This window comes from Hyperolius riggenbachi, chromosome 11 (genome assembly GCF_040937935.1).
Source record: "Hyperolius riggenbachi isolate aHypRig1 chromosome 11, aHypRig1.pri, whole genome shotgun sequence".
NCBI classification, from domain to species: domain Eukaryota; kingdom Metazoa; phylum Chordata; class Amphibia; order Anura; family Hyperoliidae; genus Hyperolius; species Hyperolius riggenbachi.
In genome coordinates, this window is record NC_090656.1 from 183,981,663 (window position 1) to 184,001,365 (window position 19,703).

At 43.6% G+C, this 19,703-nt stretch overlaps 1 protein-coding gene across 1 annotated transcript in view; it reads right to left on the reverse strand.

Moving 5' to 3' along the window:
* LOC137537597 (hydroxysteroid dehydrogenase-like protein 1) overlaps nucleotides 1-19,703 on the reverse strand; it is an 89,219-nt gene that overhangs the window by 6,103 nt on the left and 63,413 nt on the right. Inside the window, exons 3-4 of the mRNA XM_068259476.1 lie at nucleotides 15,015-15,460; nucleotides 12,296-12,517 (exon numbers count right to left, since the gene is read on the reverse strand). Coding sequence (XP_068115577.1) covers nucleotides 12,296-12,517; nucleotides 15,015-15,460 — 668 coding nt within the window. The remainder of the gene's footprint in view (nucleotides 1-12,295; nucleotides 12,518-15,014; nucleotides 15,461-19,703) is intronic.

Sequence of the window (19,703 nt, forward strand, 5' to 3'; positions counted from 1 at the left end):
CTGAAAATCGTAATGTGGGCAGCAGACACCTGAAAATCGTAATGTGGGCAGCAGACACCAGAAAATCGTAATGAGGGCAGCAGACACCAGAAAATCGTAATGAGGGCAGCAGACACCAGAAAATCGTAATGTGGGCAGCAGACACCTGAAAATCACAATGTGGGCAGCAGACACCTGAAAATCGTAATGAGGGCAGCAGACACCTGAAAATCGTAATGAGGGCAGCAGACACTTGAAAATCGTAATGTGGGCAGCAGACACCTGAAAATCGTAATGTGGGCAGCAGACACCTGAAAATCGTAATGAGGGCAGCAGACACCTGAAAATCGTAATGTGGGCAGCAGACACCTGAAAATCGTAATGAGGGCAGCAGACACCTGAAAATCGTAATGAGGGCAGCAGTAATGTGGGGCTGTGGTGGGCAGCGAGCGGCGGGCAGATACATACCTGCTTCCGTGCGTTCCATTGGAGACTTCTCCCTCTAGCGGCTGACGTCACTTCCGGAAGTGACGTCAGCCGCTAGAGGGAGAAGTCTCCGATGGAACGCACGGAAGCAGGTATGTATCTGCCCGCCGCTCGCTGCCCACCACAGCCCCACAGACACTTACGAGCTGGAGGGGAGCACAGAGGGGAGAGCCCCGAGGTGAGGGAGAGGGGGGAACTACCCCTCTCCCCGCCGACTGTGGGCAAGGCTTTCCCCTCATGCTGCCACCCCTCCAGCACCCACAAAACGGCCCCAAGCGGGCCCCAGGGGGGGGCCGGGCCCCCCCGCAAGCGCAGGGGCTGCAGGGCCTATTCCTACGCCCCTGGCAGTATCCTACAGGCATAATGCTGTATACTAAAGTTCTGAGGCCCAGTCACATAAGTTGGTGGCTCACCCTGAGTGCAGGGTGGCACGGGGTGTCTCTCTCCTGAGGTTATCACTGCCATTGATGTGGAGGAAGATCTGCCATTGATGTGGAGCAAGGTATGTTTGCCGTTCATTTTTCCTTTCAGCCCAGAGTGCATTACTTGTATACCCAATATAAGGAGTATAGCAGAAACTCCTAATACTGGCCATACATGTAATGATTGCAGAGACCCTAAAATGCCAGGACAGACTCCACAAATGACCCCATTTTGGAAAGAGGACACCCTAAAGTATTATGTGAGGTGCACGGTGAGTTCATAAAAGATTTTAGTTTTTGTCACAAGTTAGCAGAATTTTTTTTTAATTTTTTTTTAACAAAGTGTCATTTTCCGTTAACTTGTGACAAAAAATAAAATTTTCAATGACCTCACCATTCCCCTCATGGAATACCTTGTTGTGTATTCTTTCCAAAATGGAGTCATTTGTGGGGTTTGTTAACTGTCCTGGCAAGTGGGCGGGGTGCTAAATTTTGAGCACCCCTGTAAAGCCTAAAGGTACTCATTGGACTCTGGACCCCTTAGCGCAGTTAGGGTGCAAAAAGGTGCCAGACATGTGGTATCGCCGTACTCGGGAGAAGTAGTACAATGTGTTTTGGGGTGTATTTTTACATATACCCATGCTGGGTGGGAGAAATACCTCTGTAAATGACAATCTTTTGATTTTTTTACACACAATTGTCCATTTACAGAGTTATTTCTCCCACCCAGCATGGGTATGTGTAAAAATACACCCCAAAACACATTGTACTACTTCTCCCGAGTACGGCGATACCACATGTGTGGCACTTTTTTGCACCCTAACTGCGCTAAAGGGCCCAAAGTCCAATGAGTACCTTTAGGATTTCACAGGTCATTTTGCGGAATTTGATTTCCAGACTCCTCCTCACGGTTTGGGGCCCCTAAAATGCCAGGGCAGTATAGGAACCCCACAAATGACCCCATTTTAGAAAGAAGACACCCCAAGGTATTCCGTTAGGAGTATGGTGAGTTCATAGAAGATTTTATTTTTTGTCAAAAGTTAGCGGAAAATTGATTTGTATTGTTTTTTTCACAAAGTGTCATTTTCCGCTAACTTGTGACAAAAAATAAAATCTTCTATGAACTCACCATACTCCTAACGGAATACCTTGGGGTGTCTTCTTTCTAAAATGGGGTCATTTGTGGGGTTCCTATACTGCCCTGGCATTTTAGGGGCCCTAAACCGTGAGGAGTAGTCTGGAAATCAAATTCCGCAAAATGACCTGTGAAAGCCTAAAGGTGCTCATTGGACTTTGGGCCCTTTAGCGCAGTTAGGGTGCAAAAAAGTGCCACACATGTGGTATTGCCGTACTCGGGAGAAGTAGTACAATGTGTTTTGGGGTGTATTTTTACACATACCCATGCTGGGTGGGAGAAATACCTCTGCAAATGACAATCTTTTGATTTTTTTACACACAATTGTCCATTTACAGAGATATTTCTCCCACCCAGCATGGGTATGTGTAAAAATTCACCCCAAAACACATTGTACTACTTCTCCCGAGTACGGTGATACCACATGTGTGGCACTTTTTTGCACCCTAACTGCGCTAAAGGGCCCAAAGTCCAATGAGCACCTTTAGGCTTTCACAGGTCATTTTGCGGAATTTGATTTCCAGACTACTCCTCACGGTTTAGGGCCCCTAAAATGCCAGGGCAGTATAGGAACCCCACAAATGACCCCATTTTAGAAAGAAGACACCCCAAGGTATTCCGTTAGGAGTATGGTGAGTTCATAGAAGATTTTATTTTTTGTCAAAAGTTAGTGGAAAATGACACTTTGTGAAAAAACAATAAAAATCAATTTTCCGCTAACTTTTGACAAAAAATAAAATCTTCTATGAACTCGCTATGCTACTAACGGAATACATTGGGGTGTCTTCTTTCTAAAATGGGGTCATTTGTGGGGTTCCTATACTGCCCTGGCATTTTAGGGGCCCTAAACCGTGAGGAGTAGTCTGGAAATCAAATTCCGCAAAATGACCTGTGAAATCCTAAAGGTACTCATTGGACTTTGGGCCCTTTAGCGCAGTTAGGGTGCAAAAAAGTGCCACACATGTGGTATCGCCGTACTCAGGAGAAGTAGTACAATGTGTTTTGGGGTGTATTTTTACACATACCCATGCTGGGTGGGAGAAATAACTCTGTAAATGGACAATTGTGTGTAAAAAAAATTAACAAATTGTCATTTACAGAGATATTTCTCCCACCCAGCATGGGTATGTGTAAAAATACACCCCAAAACACATTATACTACTTCTCCTGAGTACGGCAATACCACATGTGTGGCACTTTTTTGCAGCCTAACTGCGCTAAGGGGTCCAAAGTCCAATGAGCACCTTTAGGCTTTACAGGGGTGCTTACAATTTAGCACCCCCCAAAATGTCAGGACAGTAAACACACCCCACAAATGACCCCATTTTGGAAAGTAGACCCTTCAAGGTATTCAGAGAGGGGCATGGTGAGTCCGTGGCAGATTTCATTTTTTTTGGTGCAAGTTAGAAGAAATGGAAACTTTTTTTTTTTTTTTTTCGTGTCACAAAGTGTCATTTTCCGCTTACTTGTGACAAAAATTAATATCTTCTATGAACTCACTATGCCTCTCAGTGAATACTTTGGGATGTCTTCTTTCCAAAATGGGGTCATTTGGGGGGTATTTATACTATCCTGGAATTCTAGCCCCTCATGAAACATGACAGGGGGTCAGAAAAGTCAGAGATGCTTGAAAATGGGAAAATTCACTTTTTGCACCATAGTTTGTAAACGCTATAACTTTTACCCAAACCAATAAATATACGCTGAATGGGGTTTTTTTTTAATCAAAAACATGTTTGTCCACATTTTTCGCGCTGCATGTATACAGAAATTTTACTTTATTTGAAAACTGTCAGCACAGAAAGTTAAAAAAATCATTTTTTTGCCAAAATTCATGTCTTTTTTGCTGAATATAATAAAAAGTAAAAATCGCAGGAGCAATTAAATAGCACCAAAAGAAAGCTTTATTAGTGACAAGAAAAGGAGCCAAAATTCATTTAGGTGGTAGGTTGTATGAGCGAGCAATAAACCGTGAAAGCTGCAGTGGTCTGAATGGAAAAAAAGTGGCCGGTCCTTAAGGGGTAGAAAGCCCTAGGTCCTCAAGTGGTTAATGCAGAATTCTTTCACCTGTGAGATGTTTGAGGGGTTTGCCTGTTTCAAGTCAACCCCCATTATCTTAATAATTATGTTATTAACATCTGGGCCACTCCAGGACTCCCTATTTCTTAGTTCTCAGTCAGTCCTTGGTGGATTTACTGGTATGTTTTGGGTTATTGTCATGGTTCAGTGTCCAGTTTTGCTTCAGCTTAATTTTCTTAAAATGGTGTCACATGTTCCTCAAGCACCAGGTACTGCTGCATCAAAGTAACAGCAGGTACTGCTGCATCAAGAATTTTCCTGGATTTTTGTATTGGGTTTACTCCAAACATGTCTTTTGATCTGGTGTCCAAATAACTCCGTTTTAGACTCATCTGTCCAAAGAACATTACTCCTACAATCCATCATGAACGCAGCTGCAAGACTCATCTACTCATCCCACTTTGTCTCCTCGACTCCCCTATGCAAATCACTCCACTGGCTCCCGATCAGTGCCAGAATCGGCTTAAAGATTTTATGCTGGGCCTACAAATGCACAGAGGTCCAGCAAATACACACCTGGCCGCCCACTCCGCTCCTCCAATGACTTCCTCCTAACCACACCATGCATCTCACACCATGCAATTGTCCACTGTGCCTAAGCTGGTAACCTGATTTGGCTTACTCAGGAAAGTTAAATAATAGTGGATTTGAGCATCTCGAAGTACCGCAATATTTAGAACCACAATCATTTAATTAATTTGTGAAAAGGAAGTGAGTCTGCTACTGGTAACCAATGTTTTGTGTGTAACCAGATTGTGTAGCTGCCACCATTGAAATTCAAGTTGAGAAAGTTTGGACTGGAGCTCAAAAGCATACCTTCATTGACGCCATAGCTTGAACGTGTGGGCAAAGATAGTCTGAATATGGTGGTGTGAATATTGGGCATTGAGCCAGCTGAAGACCAAAGCAGGCCTTTCCAGGAAAGTGGAACCATGATGTAGTCTTCCAGGGGAACCCAGTAAGGTGTATGCTTTAATGCATCTATTACCAGAATATGTGCTAACTGGGACCCATTGCAGTACTTACATTAAGTTAGTCACTGAGAAGCCACCTAGTTTTTTATGCCAGAACATCGCATGGTGAGGAATGAGTGTTTTTTTTTAGTTCTCCAAATTAAATTGGACATAGTTTTTTTTTTTTTGCTAAATGTCTGCCTTTCCTAGGTACCTTTGTAAGAAGAACTCTAACAAAAAAATAGCTGAGACAGTAATTTGGGAATAAGCTTGCCATAGTTGCACATACAGTGCAATGCGAAAGTTTGGCCAACCTTGCTAATCATCATGATTTTCCTGTATAAATCGTTGGATGTTACGATAAAAAATGTCAGTTAAATATGTCATATAGGAGACACACACAGTGATATTTGAGAAGTGAAATGAAGTTTATTGTATTTACAGAAAGTGTGCAACAATTGTTTAACCCATTCGCGTTCCGTCGTTTTCACTTGAGAAATGTTCACCTCCCATTCATTAGCCTATAACTTTATCACTACTTATCACAATGAACTGATCTATATCTTGTTTTTTCCGCCACCAATTAGGCTTTCTTTGGGGGGTACATTTTGCTAAGAGCCACTTTACTGTAAATGCATTTTAACAGGAAGAATAAGAAAAAAACGGAAAAAATCATTATTTCTCAGTTTTCAGCCATTATAGTTTTAAAATAATACATGTCTCCATAATTAAAACTCACGTATTGTATTTGCCCATATGTCCCGGTTAATACACCGTTAAAGTTATGTCCCTATCACACTGTATGGCGACAATATTTTATTTGGAAATAAAGGTGCATTTTTTCCGTTTTGCATCTATCACTATTTACAAGTTTAAAATAAAAAAAATATAGAAATATATCATCTTTACATTGATATTTAAAAAGTTTAGACCCTTAGGTAAATATTTACATGTTGTTTTTTTTTGTTAATTGTAATGTTTTTTTTTTTTTATATTAAACATTTTATTTGGGTAGTTTTGGGAGGGTGGGATGTGAACAATAGGTTTATAATGTAAATGTGTGTTCATTTTTATTTTTTTTTACTTTTAGTTGTAGTATTACTTTTTGGCCACAAGATGGCGGCCATGAGTTTGTTTACATGACGTCACTCTAAGCGTAACATACGCTTAGAGCGATGCATGGGGGAGGTAACAGCTAGAAAAGGCGCAGCTTCCGAGAGAAGCTGTCGCTTTTTCAGCGGGGGAGAGGAATCAGTGATCGGGCACCATAGCCCGATTCTCTGATTGCCTGGCTAACAAACCGCGGGCCGGGAGCGCGCGGCAGCGCGCATGGTTCCTGGACGTAGGAACCAAAATAGGTTAAACAAAATTAGGCAGGTGCATAAATTTGGGCACCACAAAAAAGAAATGAAATCCATATTTAGTAGATCTTCCTTTTGCAGAAATGACAGCCTCTAAACGCTTCTTGTAGGTTCCAATGAGAGTCTGGATTCTGGTTGAAGGTATTTTGGACCATTCCTCTTTACAAAACATCTCTATTTCATTCCGGTTTGATGGCTTCTGAGCATAAACAGCTCTCTTTAGCTCACACCACAGATTTTCTATTACATTCAGGTCTGGGGACTGAGATGGCCATTCCAGGACATTGTACTTGTTCCTCTGCATGAATGCCTTAGTGGATTTTGAGCAGTGTTTAGGGTCGTTGTCTTGTTGAAAGATCCAGCCCCGGCACAGCTTCAGCTTTGTCACTGATTCCTTAACATTGGTCTCCAGAATCTGCTGATACTGAGTGGAATCCATGCGTCCTTCAATTTTGACAAGATTCCCAGTCCCTGCACTGGCCACACAGCCCCTTAGCATGATGGAACTACCACCATATCTTACTGTAGGTAGCAGGTGTTTTTATTTGAATGCTGTGTTCTTTTTCCTCCTCCATAATGCCTTTGTTATGCCCAAATAACTAAGCACCTTATTACCAAATGAAGCTGTTTTGTCCACATGTGCTTTAGCATACTGTACCTCAAGCGGCTCTGTTTGTGCTGTGTGCGGAGAAAAGGCATCCTCTGCATTACTCTCACATACAGCATCTCCTTGTGTAAAGTGCGCCGAATGGTTGAACGATGCACAGTGACTCCATCTTCAGCAAGATGATGTTGTAGGTCTTTGGTGCTGCTCTGTGGATTGACTCTGATTGTTCTTACCAATAGTCGCTTCTGTCTGTTCGATATTTTTCTTGGTTTGACACTTTGAGCCTTAACTTGAACTGAGCCTGTGGTCTTCCATTTCCTCAATATGTTCATAACTGTGGAAACAGACAGCTGAAATCTCTGAGACTGCTTTCTGTATCCTTCCCCTAAACCATGATGGTGAACAATCTTTGTTTTCAGGTCATTTGAGAGTTGTTTTGAGACCCACATGTTGCTACTCTTCAGAGAACATTAAAAGAGGAGGGAAATTTACAACAGACCACCTTAAATACTCTTTATGATAACTGGATTCACCTGTGTATGTAGGTCAGGGGTCAGTGAGCTTACCAAGCCAATTTGAGTTCCAATAATTAGTTCTAAAGGTTTTGAAATCAATAAAATGACAACAGTGCCAAAATGTATGCACCTGCCTAATTTTATTTAAACAAGTATTGCGCTCCTTATGCCCCTGAATTACTGGGCTTCGAGGATACAAATAAAAACTGCAATCTCCCTTTTAATCTTTTAAAAGGTAACCTCTGTCTATGCAACTCTAACACCATTTTGGTCCAGGCATCTAGAATATGGTCTAAAGCATTTAAAAGTCTTCCCTCTTCAAACTGGGAACACTTCACTCCATTATGGGATAATCCCCTTCTGCCTAAATTAACCAAACTGCAAAACACCAAATTATGGGCAGATAAAAGATATAAACTACTTGGGACAGCTTGTAAAAGGCTCACAGTTGATCCCTTTCTTTTTCCTAAAAGACTTCTATTTGATGTCAAATATATTCGAGTTTATGTATTTACTATTGTCCCATGCTCTAAAAGACCAATTCCCAATGGGATTACCCATGACTGGCACTTCACTAATACTAGAAAATATTAAAGATGGTCCTATCAAACACCAAATTGGTACCTTATACTTACTACTGCTACAAAAGCAATCCCAAAAATTAATTACTTCCGCTTGTAACAAATGAACTAACTTAGGCATATATATAGACGAGGAGGCGTGGAAAAGAGTGTCTAATTACCTCCAAGTCCATTTCGCCTTGTGTACGGGACAAACTGGCTCAACTCTACATTATACACCAGTGCTATTTGCTACCGTCTCAAGTAGCTAAATATTCCCCAAACGCTTCACCGATTTGCCCCAAATGTAATATTAAAAACCCTTAATTCCTACACATGCTATTGGAATGTCCCCCCATAGCTGTGGTCTAGAAACAAGTAATCGACTTTCTACATGATTGCATGGATTCTCCTGTCACCCTTGACATCAAATCGTGCATTCTCAACATTGTTAACCCTGACATGAATAAATTTGACAAAACATTTTTAATAGAAACTTTATTTGCAGCTAAGCAATGTATAGCATTTAGATGGATGTCACCCACATGTCCTAAAATTACAGATTGGAAATCTAGAATCAAAAACTCTCTCCCGTACAAACAACTGGTATATAAACACAGGAAATGCCCCAATAGATTCTCCCTTATCTGGGAAAGCTGGTTAAAAAACCCATTTGTATAAATTATCTACCTGTTACCTGTTTATATAAGATAACTGGACTCTACCAATTACAAATAATCTCTCACTTGTTCTTAGCTCGGATTATTTCAACTCTACACAATTTATGTATCAACTAGCTTAATATGTTGCATAAATATTCATTAAATATAGCTGTTCTAAGTATAAAGAATTTGTGTCACATTCCTATTGATATGTAACTATGATAAACCTCTCACAGTATTTGTGTATTTTCACAACTCTAATGCAATGTTGTAATATGTATGTAATCTTTAATTGCAAATTTCAATAAATGAACCTTTGTTTAACAAAAAAAAAAACCAAAACAATTATTGCGCACTTTCTGTAAATCCAATAAAATTCATTTCACATCTCAAATATCACTGTGTGTGTCTCCTATATGATATATTTAACTGACATTTTTTTATCGTAACAACCAATGATTTATGCAGGAAAATCATGCCGATTAACAAGGTTGCCCAAACTTTCGCATTCCACTGTATAAAGGCTGTCATCTGGTTCATCAAATTTATACCTAAATAGAAAGCCATGAATATTGTCTATGTTTGTAACCAAAACGATGCAACGACGTGAATGAGCCCATTGTGGAACTATCCAGCAGCACTGTGGCTGAATGGTTATAACGCATCACAATGTGCGTAGTGTAAATCCACCCTTACACTACCATTTAAAACAAGGACTATTTATTTGCATAGGGACTAGTAAATATTTTATAGAAAGCCTCCAAAGATATAAAAAAGTGTTCCCTCCAGTTTCTAGGGAGGAAGACCTTAAAGAAAACCTGTAACTTCAAAAATTTCCCCTGGGAGGTAGTCACCTCTGTAGGGGGAAGCCTCAGGGTCCCAATGAGGCTTCCCCCTCCGCTCTAGATGCAGGCAGTCCAGTGCTGGCTCTCCCGAAGTGTCCCGGAATCCTACCTCAACAAGGCTAATGTAACGTTTGGGTGCTGCAACTCAGACGTCTGATTATTTGTGATCTGCAGAATCAACAATAATACAGACGCTATACCTGATTATGTGGTGATCTGCAGTATCACCAATAATACTAGTATAGCTAACTGAGAGTAAGGTGAGGTGTTTAGTGCAACAGTAGAATATGTGGATAGATCTCACCAGAGGAGCTGGTGAGTACTATCTGCAACAACGATGCTAGACCTCACCAGGGGAGCTGGTGAGTACTAGCTGAAGCAACAGTGCTAGACCTCTCCAGGGGAGCTGGTGGGTACTAGCTGCAATAGTATAGACTTCTCCAGAGGAGCTGGAGGGTCTTACCAACACAATTAACAATACCGTTACCAGAAGAGCTGGCAAAGTACTAATAAAGAGAGAATTAAAGAAGTTTGGCTAAACCTTACCAGAGGAGCTGGTAAGGCACTGACAGTACAATGACTGAATAGTTTAGCAAGACCTTGCCAGAGGAGCTGGCAAGGTACTAACAGCACAAGTGACTGAATAATTAGCAACACCTTGCCAGAGGAGCTGACAAGGTATTAACAGCACAAGTGACTGGATAGTTTAGCAACACCTTGCCAGAGGAGCTGGCAAGGTACTATCAGTCAAAGGAGCTATGCAAGTGAGTCTGAACCTCACCAGAGGAGCTGGTAGGTTCCAATAGCCAGAGCACCTCACCAGTGGCTAGGGCCCACTGGTGAGTAGAGTAGTCAGACAGGCAAGGTTCGATAACAGGCAGGTAGAGAGAGTACCAAAACGGCAGGCAAGAGAGTAGTTAATATCAGGCAGAGGTTCAGCAACTAAAGTCAGAAAGGCAGAGGTACAGAATCGTTTAGCAATAGCAAGGTCAGAGAGTAGCCAGAATCATACACAGGTAAACAGAATACAATGTAATAAACTAACTATAGATAGATGTATATTGCAAACACTGCATATACATCTATCATCAACAGGAACCTCTCTAGGTCTGAGCGCTAACACGAGTGTATTCGCAACAGCAGACAAGTTGCCAATGATCTGTGAAGGCTTTACACTACCTTAAAGGAAAGGTTCAGGGAGGGTGGGTAAAAAATAAAAATCAATTTCCACTTACCTGGGGCTTCCTCCAGCCCGTGGCAGGCAGAAGGTGCCCTTGCCGCCGCTCCGCAGGCTCCCGGTGGTCTCCGGTGGCCGACCTGACCTGGCCAGGCCGGCTGCCAGGTCGGGCTCTTCTGCGCTCCAAGGCCCGGAACTTCTGCGTCCCACGCCGGCGCGCTGATGTCATCGGACGTCCTCCGGGCTCTACTGCGCATGCGCAGTAGTTCTGCGCCTGCGCAGTAGAGCCCGGAGGACGTCCGATGACGTCAGAGTGCCGGCGTGGGACGCAGAAGTTCCGGGTCTTGGAGCGCAGAAGAGCCCGACCTGGCAGCCGGCCTGGCCAGGTCGGGTCGGCCACCGGAGACCACCGGGAGCCTGCGGAGCGGCGGCGAGGGCACCTCCTGCCTGCCACGGGCTGGAGGAAGCCCCAGGTAAGTGGAAATTGATTTTTATTTTTTACCCACCCTCCCTGAACCTTCCCTTTAAATCTCACTTAACACAATGTTAAGCCTATAAGACCTTACTCGCTGTTACTGGGTTCCCTCTAGGGTGGATCATCTGAACTGGATGCAAATGTTTCTGACAGTTGATTCCAAAATTGTGGATGCAAAGGGATCTCCTTTAAATATTCTGGGCTTGCCATAAACAGTTACGACTTTGATGCAAAAGCTCTAGCCTCCTCCACTCATTGTTCAAAGTTAATATATCTAAAGATCCATGGGTAGATCTCCTGCATATGAAAACTCCTCTTTTGTCCAATGTGTTGTCACTATTTAACTTTATCCTTATTGCTGTAAAACCCATCATTGCCAAAGCCTGGAGGCAAACAACGGCCCGGTTTGATGAGGCTAAGACCTGAATAACTTATTTTAGGATCCAAGAAGAAAAGAGAAAATTTAAAGACTTGGACCCTTGGATGAAATATATCTGCATATCCTAAATTTCTACTGCCCAAAGAACATTGCTTCCTTAGGACTTTCTATAGGCAGGCCCTATGCAAAGGTGGAGTGTGCTGGGTCCTGGGAGATGGCTTCTATTCTTCCTTAAGCTTCCTTTTTCTACCTTTTATTGTACTCTTTCAGCAGCACCCTTTCTACTCAAACCAGACTTTGTTCCCAGTCAATTGTGGGGCAGGTATGCAACTAATGGAAGCCGTTGAGTTTTCTCCCTGAGGAGGCCTCCTATTTTGCAAAGGCTGAGAATGAGAGTGCTAGGGGAGGGGTGGGGAGTAAGCCGCCTTTCCATCATCAGGTGCCTGTAAGCACGCGCCTACAGTGCCTTAATGGTAAATCCACCCCTGTCTATCTGCCACTTTACTTTTATGGCTTCTGGGCTTAATGAAAACTTTAAACTTTTGTTTTGACTGCTGTACATGGTAAAGGAAATATATGTATCTATTGGTTAATTTCCCAGGAACCTTTTTACTGCTTCCAGCTGTTACAGTATATTATATACATAATAAAGGTATTCACCTGGATGTAATGACTCCAGTATCCAGCTGTCCTCCGCGTTACTCCAATGGTTCTCACTGCTTGACGCGCATAGTCTGCAGGAAGTGGAATAAACAGTGATTTTCTCCTATAGACACAAGTTATCATTTTTGTGAACACAAAGTATGGCGTTAAGCTCTGGACGAAGATTCCTTTAGAAGCATATTCATAGTGCAGAGTCTGACTAAAGCGGTCCAGGAAAGTCTGTTTAAGAAATAAATTAAACAGTATATTTTATTTTAAATCTGTAATTCAAAAGGCAAATTTTGATCATTAGAAAAAAAACAAGAAAAGTAATCTCTGATCAATAACTGTATATTTCATTTTTAGATCCTACAAGTAAATATCAGATGTTTACAGGACACCATCAGGGAAGAACGGGGGTCTTTTGGCTTGGGAGGTGGGGGGGGGGGAACAACTAAGTGACTCTTGGAGAAGATGATGGGAAGTAGGATTGCAGAAATAAATGGGTGATGCCAAGTGTCATTATTGACTAGAGGGGAGGGGCCTGAACTGGCAGATACTAGTTGTCATCTATGACTGCTGACCAATACTAAGGGCCACTTATGACTGCTGGCAGATATTGGGAACTATCTTTGACTGCTGGCAGATATTGGGAGCCATCTATGACTTCTGGTTGATACTGGGCACCATCTATGACTGTATGCCAATATAGGGGGCCATCTTTGATTGCAGGCCAAGCGAGACACTAGGGTTAAAAACCTAAGCCTCATGTCTATGCTGGGGTGCCCTGCATGTGTTTGTGCCTCACCCCCCCTTCCTTTTTTTCCCCATGGCAGACTCTCGCAGTGGGCGGCACTACTCACCTCCGCCTACTCGTTAGTCTCTGGAGCCCGGACAAATTTCCTCTACTAAGCTTATTTGTCTAATATCTAAGAATGAATCAGCTGCTAGCACTTGACCTGGGTGCTGCCATAGACGTAATGTTATTACATCTATAGTGTCATGGCAGGATTTTAAATGTAATTTTGGAGGTGGCGTTAGCAGGGCCCCGAATGACTTCTCCATCCGAGTTGCTACCCCCTCGGAGGTGGAATAGTATTTATCGCAGAATTTCAGTGGAAGCAGGTCGAGTCATCATTCGTCTCACCCTGTGCTCAAGTGACCGGGCGACAGAACCATCCGTACTGTACTATGGGGGGGGTCACTAGACTACCGGGGGACGAAGGGTCCACTAGGCTACCAGGAAATATGGTAAGGGATGGGGGGGTCACTAGAATACCAGGGAATACTGTGGGTAGATCGGGGGACCAATAGGACCACTAGGTTACCATGGAATATGGTGTGAGGATGGGAGGGTTACTAGGTTACCAGGGAATATTGTGTGTGTGTGTGGGGGGGGGGACTACCAACCAACCTGGCATCAGGCCAGACAGACCAGGATCAGGTCAGTAAAAAGCCAGGCAAGCAAGCCAGGTAGCGTTGCCTAGTTATGTTTAGGGGCACTGCCTATTTGTGATATGTTGCCTATATATGTTTCTTTTGTTTGTCTATGGGCATTATTTTTTTTATGGTAAAGGAGATGGGCTTCATCCAACAGTTTGCTGGACAGGCCTACCTACACTGTAGTTAAGTTCACGTACTTTTGGCTCAACCCATGACCATGCCCATGGTCTGTTGCATGGCCCTGCACATTAGTGCAGCATGTGCTGCAAAGGTACCCAAACGACGAAGCAGGTTATTTCTGCAGGCAGCGCTAATGTTATAGTGTGCACCCCATTATACAGGTGAGTCATCATTCGGGTCACCTTTCGCCCAACTCACCGGCAGTGTTATAACACATACGCCCCAGCGGTGCCCTGGATCTTTCAGGATCCTAGAAATGCCCCTGCTGCAGGCCAGTATCTATGGAACTACTAGCAGATATTTGAAACTATCTATGACTGCAGGTTGACTTTGGCAACCATCTATGACTTCTGACCAATATTGGGTGGCCTTATGACTATTAGCTGATATTGTAGGCCACCTATGACTGCTGGCCAATGTGGGCCACCTATACTGTAACTGCTGACTCTGTAGGCTACCTATGACTGATGACCAATATTGGGGGCCACCTATCACTGTTGGCAGATATTGTAGGCAATTGTTGCTAATGCTAACCACCTATAACTGCTAACCTGGTCTGAGAGGTCATTTGTGACTGCTGGTCATGATGTGAAAGTAAATTAAGTAGCGCTCAGCTCTGGATTATGACAGTTCCAGCTTTTTTAAAAAACAACGTTTTATGTGACCAGCAGCAGTCCGCCATCTGGAGGATATTCACACCATGTTCTCCCCCCCAGTAGTCAACTCACCAGATTTGTTGAACCCACCAGGTCTTTCAGCACATGTGGGGTATAGGGCCAGCCCAGCAACTCTGGCACGCTCCTCTGCATGTTGCTTGCAGTCCCAGGTCCAGGAGGGAGAGCTCGTGGTGTGAATATCCTCCGGGTGGCAGACAGCTCCCGGTCACATAGCTGACACTAGGGGAACAGCGAGGATGAAACAGGTCGGCGCATGGCAACTTTACCAGCATATAGTGCATCAGGCCCCAGATTACAAACTAAAGCCCCAGATGCAGTAAGCAAGGGTCAGCAGGAACAACCTGATAGACATTATGTTTACCCATTCTATTTAGAGGCAACAAAAAGATTTTGTCCAGAACTGAGCTTCACAATTTCCATATCCATATTGGTATTACCTTTGAGCTTGCATAGACAGTCATTAGAGGCACAGGCTTGTAGCATGTTGCAGATGACACATTGATGATGGCTCCTCTCTTCCTCTGTACCATGCCTGGCAGGACTATGTACGTCATCATTACAGCTGCAGTCACATTGACATTCATCATCTCCCACACTTTGTCCTCTGGAACTTCTGCAAAAAATTCTGCATGAGCAAAAGACACTCCGGCATTATTGACTAATATGCCCACATCCAGATCCTTCAGGCCTTCCTTAATGGCAGGAAACACCTGGCGACCCAGGTTGAAATCAGCTTCTATGAATCTTGTTTTCACTCCATAAATTGCAGCAATGTTCTCAGTTAATCTCTTGAGTTTATCTACACCTCGACTTATCAAGAGGATATTTATACCGTAGCTAGCCAGCTCCTCTGCATACGCTTTACCAATGCCATCTGTTCCTCCTACAGAAAAATATATAAATACAAACAAAAGCTTGATTTTAGCAGCATATATAAAGTATCTCTACAGGAAAAACTGTGTGGAAGAGTGATCAATGCACCTTAAAAATAAAAAAACAGAGACAAAGAGAGCCCAAATGGTGCAGTACATCACAAAGTGTATAACCACCCCTGCCTCTTATACTTATTGAAGTTAACAGATTAAATAATCTCAACAGTGCCAATCTAGGCTCTAGCTTGAGTGAGTAGCCCAACACACAAAATATTACCCTCTCAATCTGGTCCCAAAATCAAGGCAATGTAGAACAAGTCCAGAACATGTGAAGGTAGGATCCCACATCCGCTCCACATCTAGTGCACGCATCTGAATAGAAACCATTAATTTCATGTAATCTGCATGGGGTAAAGTAGACCCTATGAAGGCCCTCCTTGAATAAAGATGCTATTGCATTTGTTAAGTCTTGTTCTGTCTGTGCTCGTAGTAAGTCTCTGCGTACTGCTCCTCAGGGTAACTTACTACTACTACCCATTCCTGAGAGACCTTGGACTCGTATTTCTATGGATTTTATTGTGGATTTACCAGTCTCTCAGTGTAAAACAGTCATCTGGGTAGTGGTGGATAGATTCAGTAAGATGACTCACTTTGTTTCTTTACCCAAACTTCCTTCAGCTAAGGAATTAGCAAATATTTTTATAGAAAATATATTCAGATTACATGGTATACCTGAAAATGTGATTTCTGATAGGGGAGTACAGTTTGTATCCCAATTCTGGCGAGCTTTTTGTGACAGTTTGGTAATATCTGTTTCATTCTCTTCAGAGTTTTATCCAGAGACCAATGGTCAAACTGAGAGAATGAATCAATTGCTTGAACAATATTTGAGATGTTTTGTTGCTGGTTGTCAAGAACATTGGGCTCAATTTTTACCCTTTGCTGATCTATTGAGGAAGAGTTTTCTCCTGGGGATTTAGTGTGGGGTTTACTCGACATATTTCCCTCCGTCAACCATCTGAAAAATTGGGTCCTAAGTATGTTGGTTCATATCCCATTCTGAAGAAAGTTAATAAGGTAACTTACAGACTAAAATTGCCCAGTTCTATGAGAGGTGTTGACTCATTTCATGTGTCATTATTGCAATCCGCTGCCAATCCTGATCCTTCAGATACTACTCCTCCACCAATTGAAATTGATGGAGAACAAGAATATGAAATTGAGAAAATTCTTGATTCTTGATTTGTTTGTAATTAGAGATGACCCGAACGGTTCAGCCGTCTGGTAGTCCACGTGGATATCAGCTACTCACGCCCACGGCGGGTAGCGAATACATGGTGTGTTAGACCCGCCCCCTATACCTCGTCATTGGGCTAAACTTTGACCCTCTACATCACAGCAGACACATGGCATCCAATCAGGCTGCACTCACACACGGACCCATCCCCCCCCTATAAAAACACTGCAGCGTCTGCCATTTTTTCAGTCTGCTAATGCTGCTGTAGTAAGAGCAGGGAGAGACATTTGGAGATAGGGAAAGCATTAGTTAGGCTGTTGTTAGCTTGCCCCTCGCTGAATTTTGTTGCTGAAAGCACCCCACAAAAGATCTTTTGAGAGCTAATATTCTTCTGATGTGTTTTTTTTGTGTGTGACCACAGAAAGGCATAGATACAGCCCTGTCGAAGCTGGGCCTAGTTGCTGTACTGTGCCAGGCCCAGCACACTCTGTATTACCATTGAATATCTTTCCACTGTATTTGCGATTTAACTTACTAAAGCATAGCTGTCTATGTGGGTGACACTGCAAAGATAGAGCCCACAGACAGTTGCCAACCAGGTCAGCTGGTATTTGTAGTCCCACCACTGGCAGCACACTGTATTACCATACCATTGCATATATTTCCACTGTATTTGTGATGTAACTCACTAAAGCATAGCTGTCTTTGTGGGTGACACCTGCATATAGATAGAGCCCACAGACAGTTGCCAGCCAGGCCAGCTGGGATTTGTAGTCCCACCACTGGAAACACTCTATTGTACCAGTGCATACCTTTCCTCTGTACCTGTGTGACAGCACACTGTATTATATCAGTGCATACTTTTCCACTGTATCTGTGATTGAACGTACAATACCATAGCTCCCTTTGTGGAAGACACTGCATACAGCCCACAGAGAGACAGGGACAGTTAGCTAGGCTGTTTTTTATTGCAGAAACCACCCCAAAACAAAGTGTGTGTGTGTGTGTGCGTGTGTGTGTCAGACACTGCATACAGGGCAGGCAACAGTCCTTGCTGGGCCTTGCAGTTCTACTATCGTCTTCTGTCTATTACAATTGGAGAAACTCACTCCCAAACAGTTCTCTGCTGCTTTATAAAGCCTGCAGGCTGCTTATAAGCCAATGAGAAGTGCACACATAATACACCTAGCTTGCAGTGATTAATCAAGCAGAAGCTGAGCAAGTCAGCCAGTCAGTTGGAGAGGGCTTCAGTTGCATATAGACAATGGCTATATGACAAGCAGGGGGCACCAGCGTGCAGGATATTCCCTCTCATCTGCCCCCCTCCTAACTAAACTGCATGGGATACTACAATAATTAAAAACAATGGTGCATGAGCCAGCCTGGGGCCCCGGGAACTCTCACTGCCCGGGGCCCCAGAACCAGCATCTAACACCATATGCGAGCGCAGCCAAAACCTTGGAGCTGCCACCTCCAAGGCCTGTCTCCTACTGCTCTACAACTTACCAAACACACAATTGGAGAAACTCACTCCCAAACAGTTCTCTGCTGCTTTATAAAGCCTGCAGGCTGCTTATAAGCCAATGAGAAGTGCACACATAATACATCTATCTTGCAGTGATTAATCAAGCAGAAGCTGAGCAAGTCAGCCTGTCAGTTGGAGAGGGCTTCAGTTGCATATAGACAATGGCTATATGACCAGCAGGGGGCACCAGCGTGCAGGATATTCCCTCTCATCTGCCCCCCTCCTAACTAAACTGCATGGGATACTACAATAACTAAAAACAATGGTGCATGAGCCAGCCTGGGGCCCCGGGAACTCTCACTGCCCGGTGCCCCAGAACCAGCATCTAACACCATATGTGAGCGCAGCCAAAACCTTGGAGCTGCCACCTCCAAGGCCTGTCTCCTACTGCTCTACAACTTACCAAACACACAATTGGAGAAACTCACTCCCAAACAGTTCTCTGCTGCTTTATAAAGCCTGCAGGCTGCTTATAAGCCAATGAGAAGTGCACACATAATACACCTAGCTTGCAGTGATTAATCAAGCAGAAGCTGAGCAAGTCAGCCAGTCAGTTGGAGAGGGCTTCAGTTGCATATAGACAATGGCTATATGACCAGCAGGGGACACCAGCGTGCAGGATATTCCCTCTCATCTGCCCCCCTCCTAACTAAACTGCATGGGATACTACAATAATTAAAAACAATGGTGCATGAGCCAGCCTGGGGCCCCAGGCTTGCTCATGCACCATTGTTTTTAATTATTGTAGTATCCCATGCAGTTTAGTTAGGAGGGGGGCAGATGAGAGGGAATATCCTGCACGCTGGTGCCCCCTGCTGGTCATATAGCCATTGTCTATATGCAACTGAAGCCCTCTCCAACTGACTGGCTGACTTGCTCAGCTTCTGCTTGATTAATCACTGCAAGCTAGGTGTATTATGTGTGCACTTCTCATTGGCTTATAAGCAGCCTGCAGGCTTTATAAAGCAGCAGAGAACTGTTTGGGAGTGAGTTTCTCCAATTGTGTGTTTGGTAAGTTGTAGAGCAGTAGGAGACAGGCCTTGGAGGTGGCAGCTCCAAGGTTTTGGCTGCGCTCACATATGGTGTTAGATGCTGGTTCTGGGGCCCCGGGCAGTGAGAGTTCCCGGGGCCCCAGGCTGGCTCATGCACCATTGTTTTTAATTTCTGTCTATTACAAGCCAGCACACTGTCTATCATAATAAGGTGTGCTTAGCTTCCAACTGTATCTCTTATTGATATCTGTGTTGGTTACACACTGCATACAGGCCACAGTCAGTTGCTGGCCCTTGTAGTTCTACTATACTCTTCTAACTATTGCAAGCAAGCTTGCAACTGTATTTGTGATTGAAAGTACTGTATAGGATATCTCTCTGTGTGTCAAAGTACACAGCCCAGTGATATACACACACACACACACACACACACACACACACACACACACACACACACACACACACACACACACACACACACACACACACACACACACACA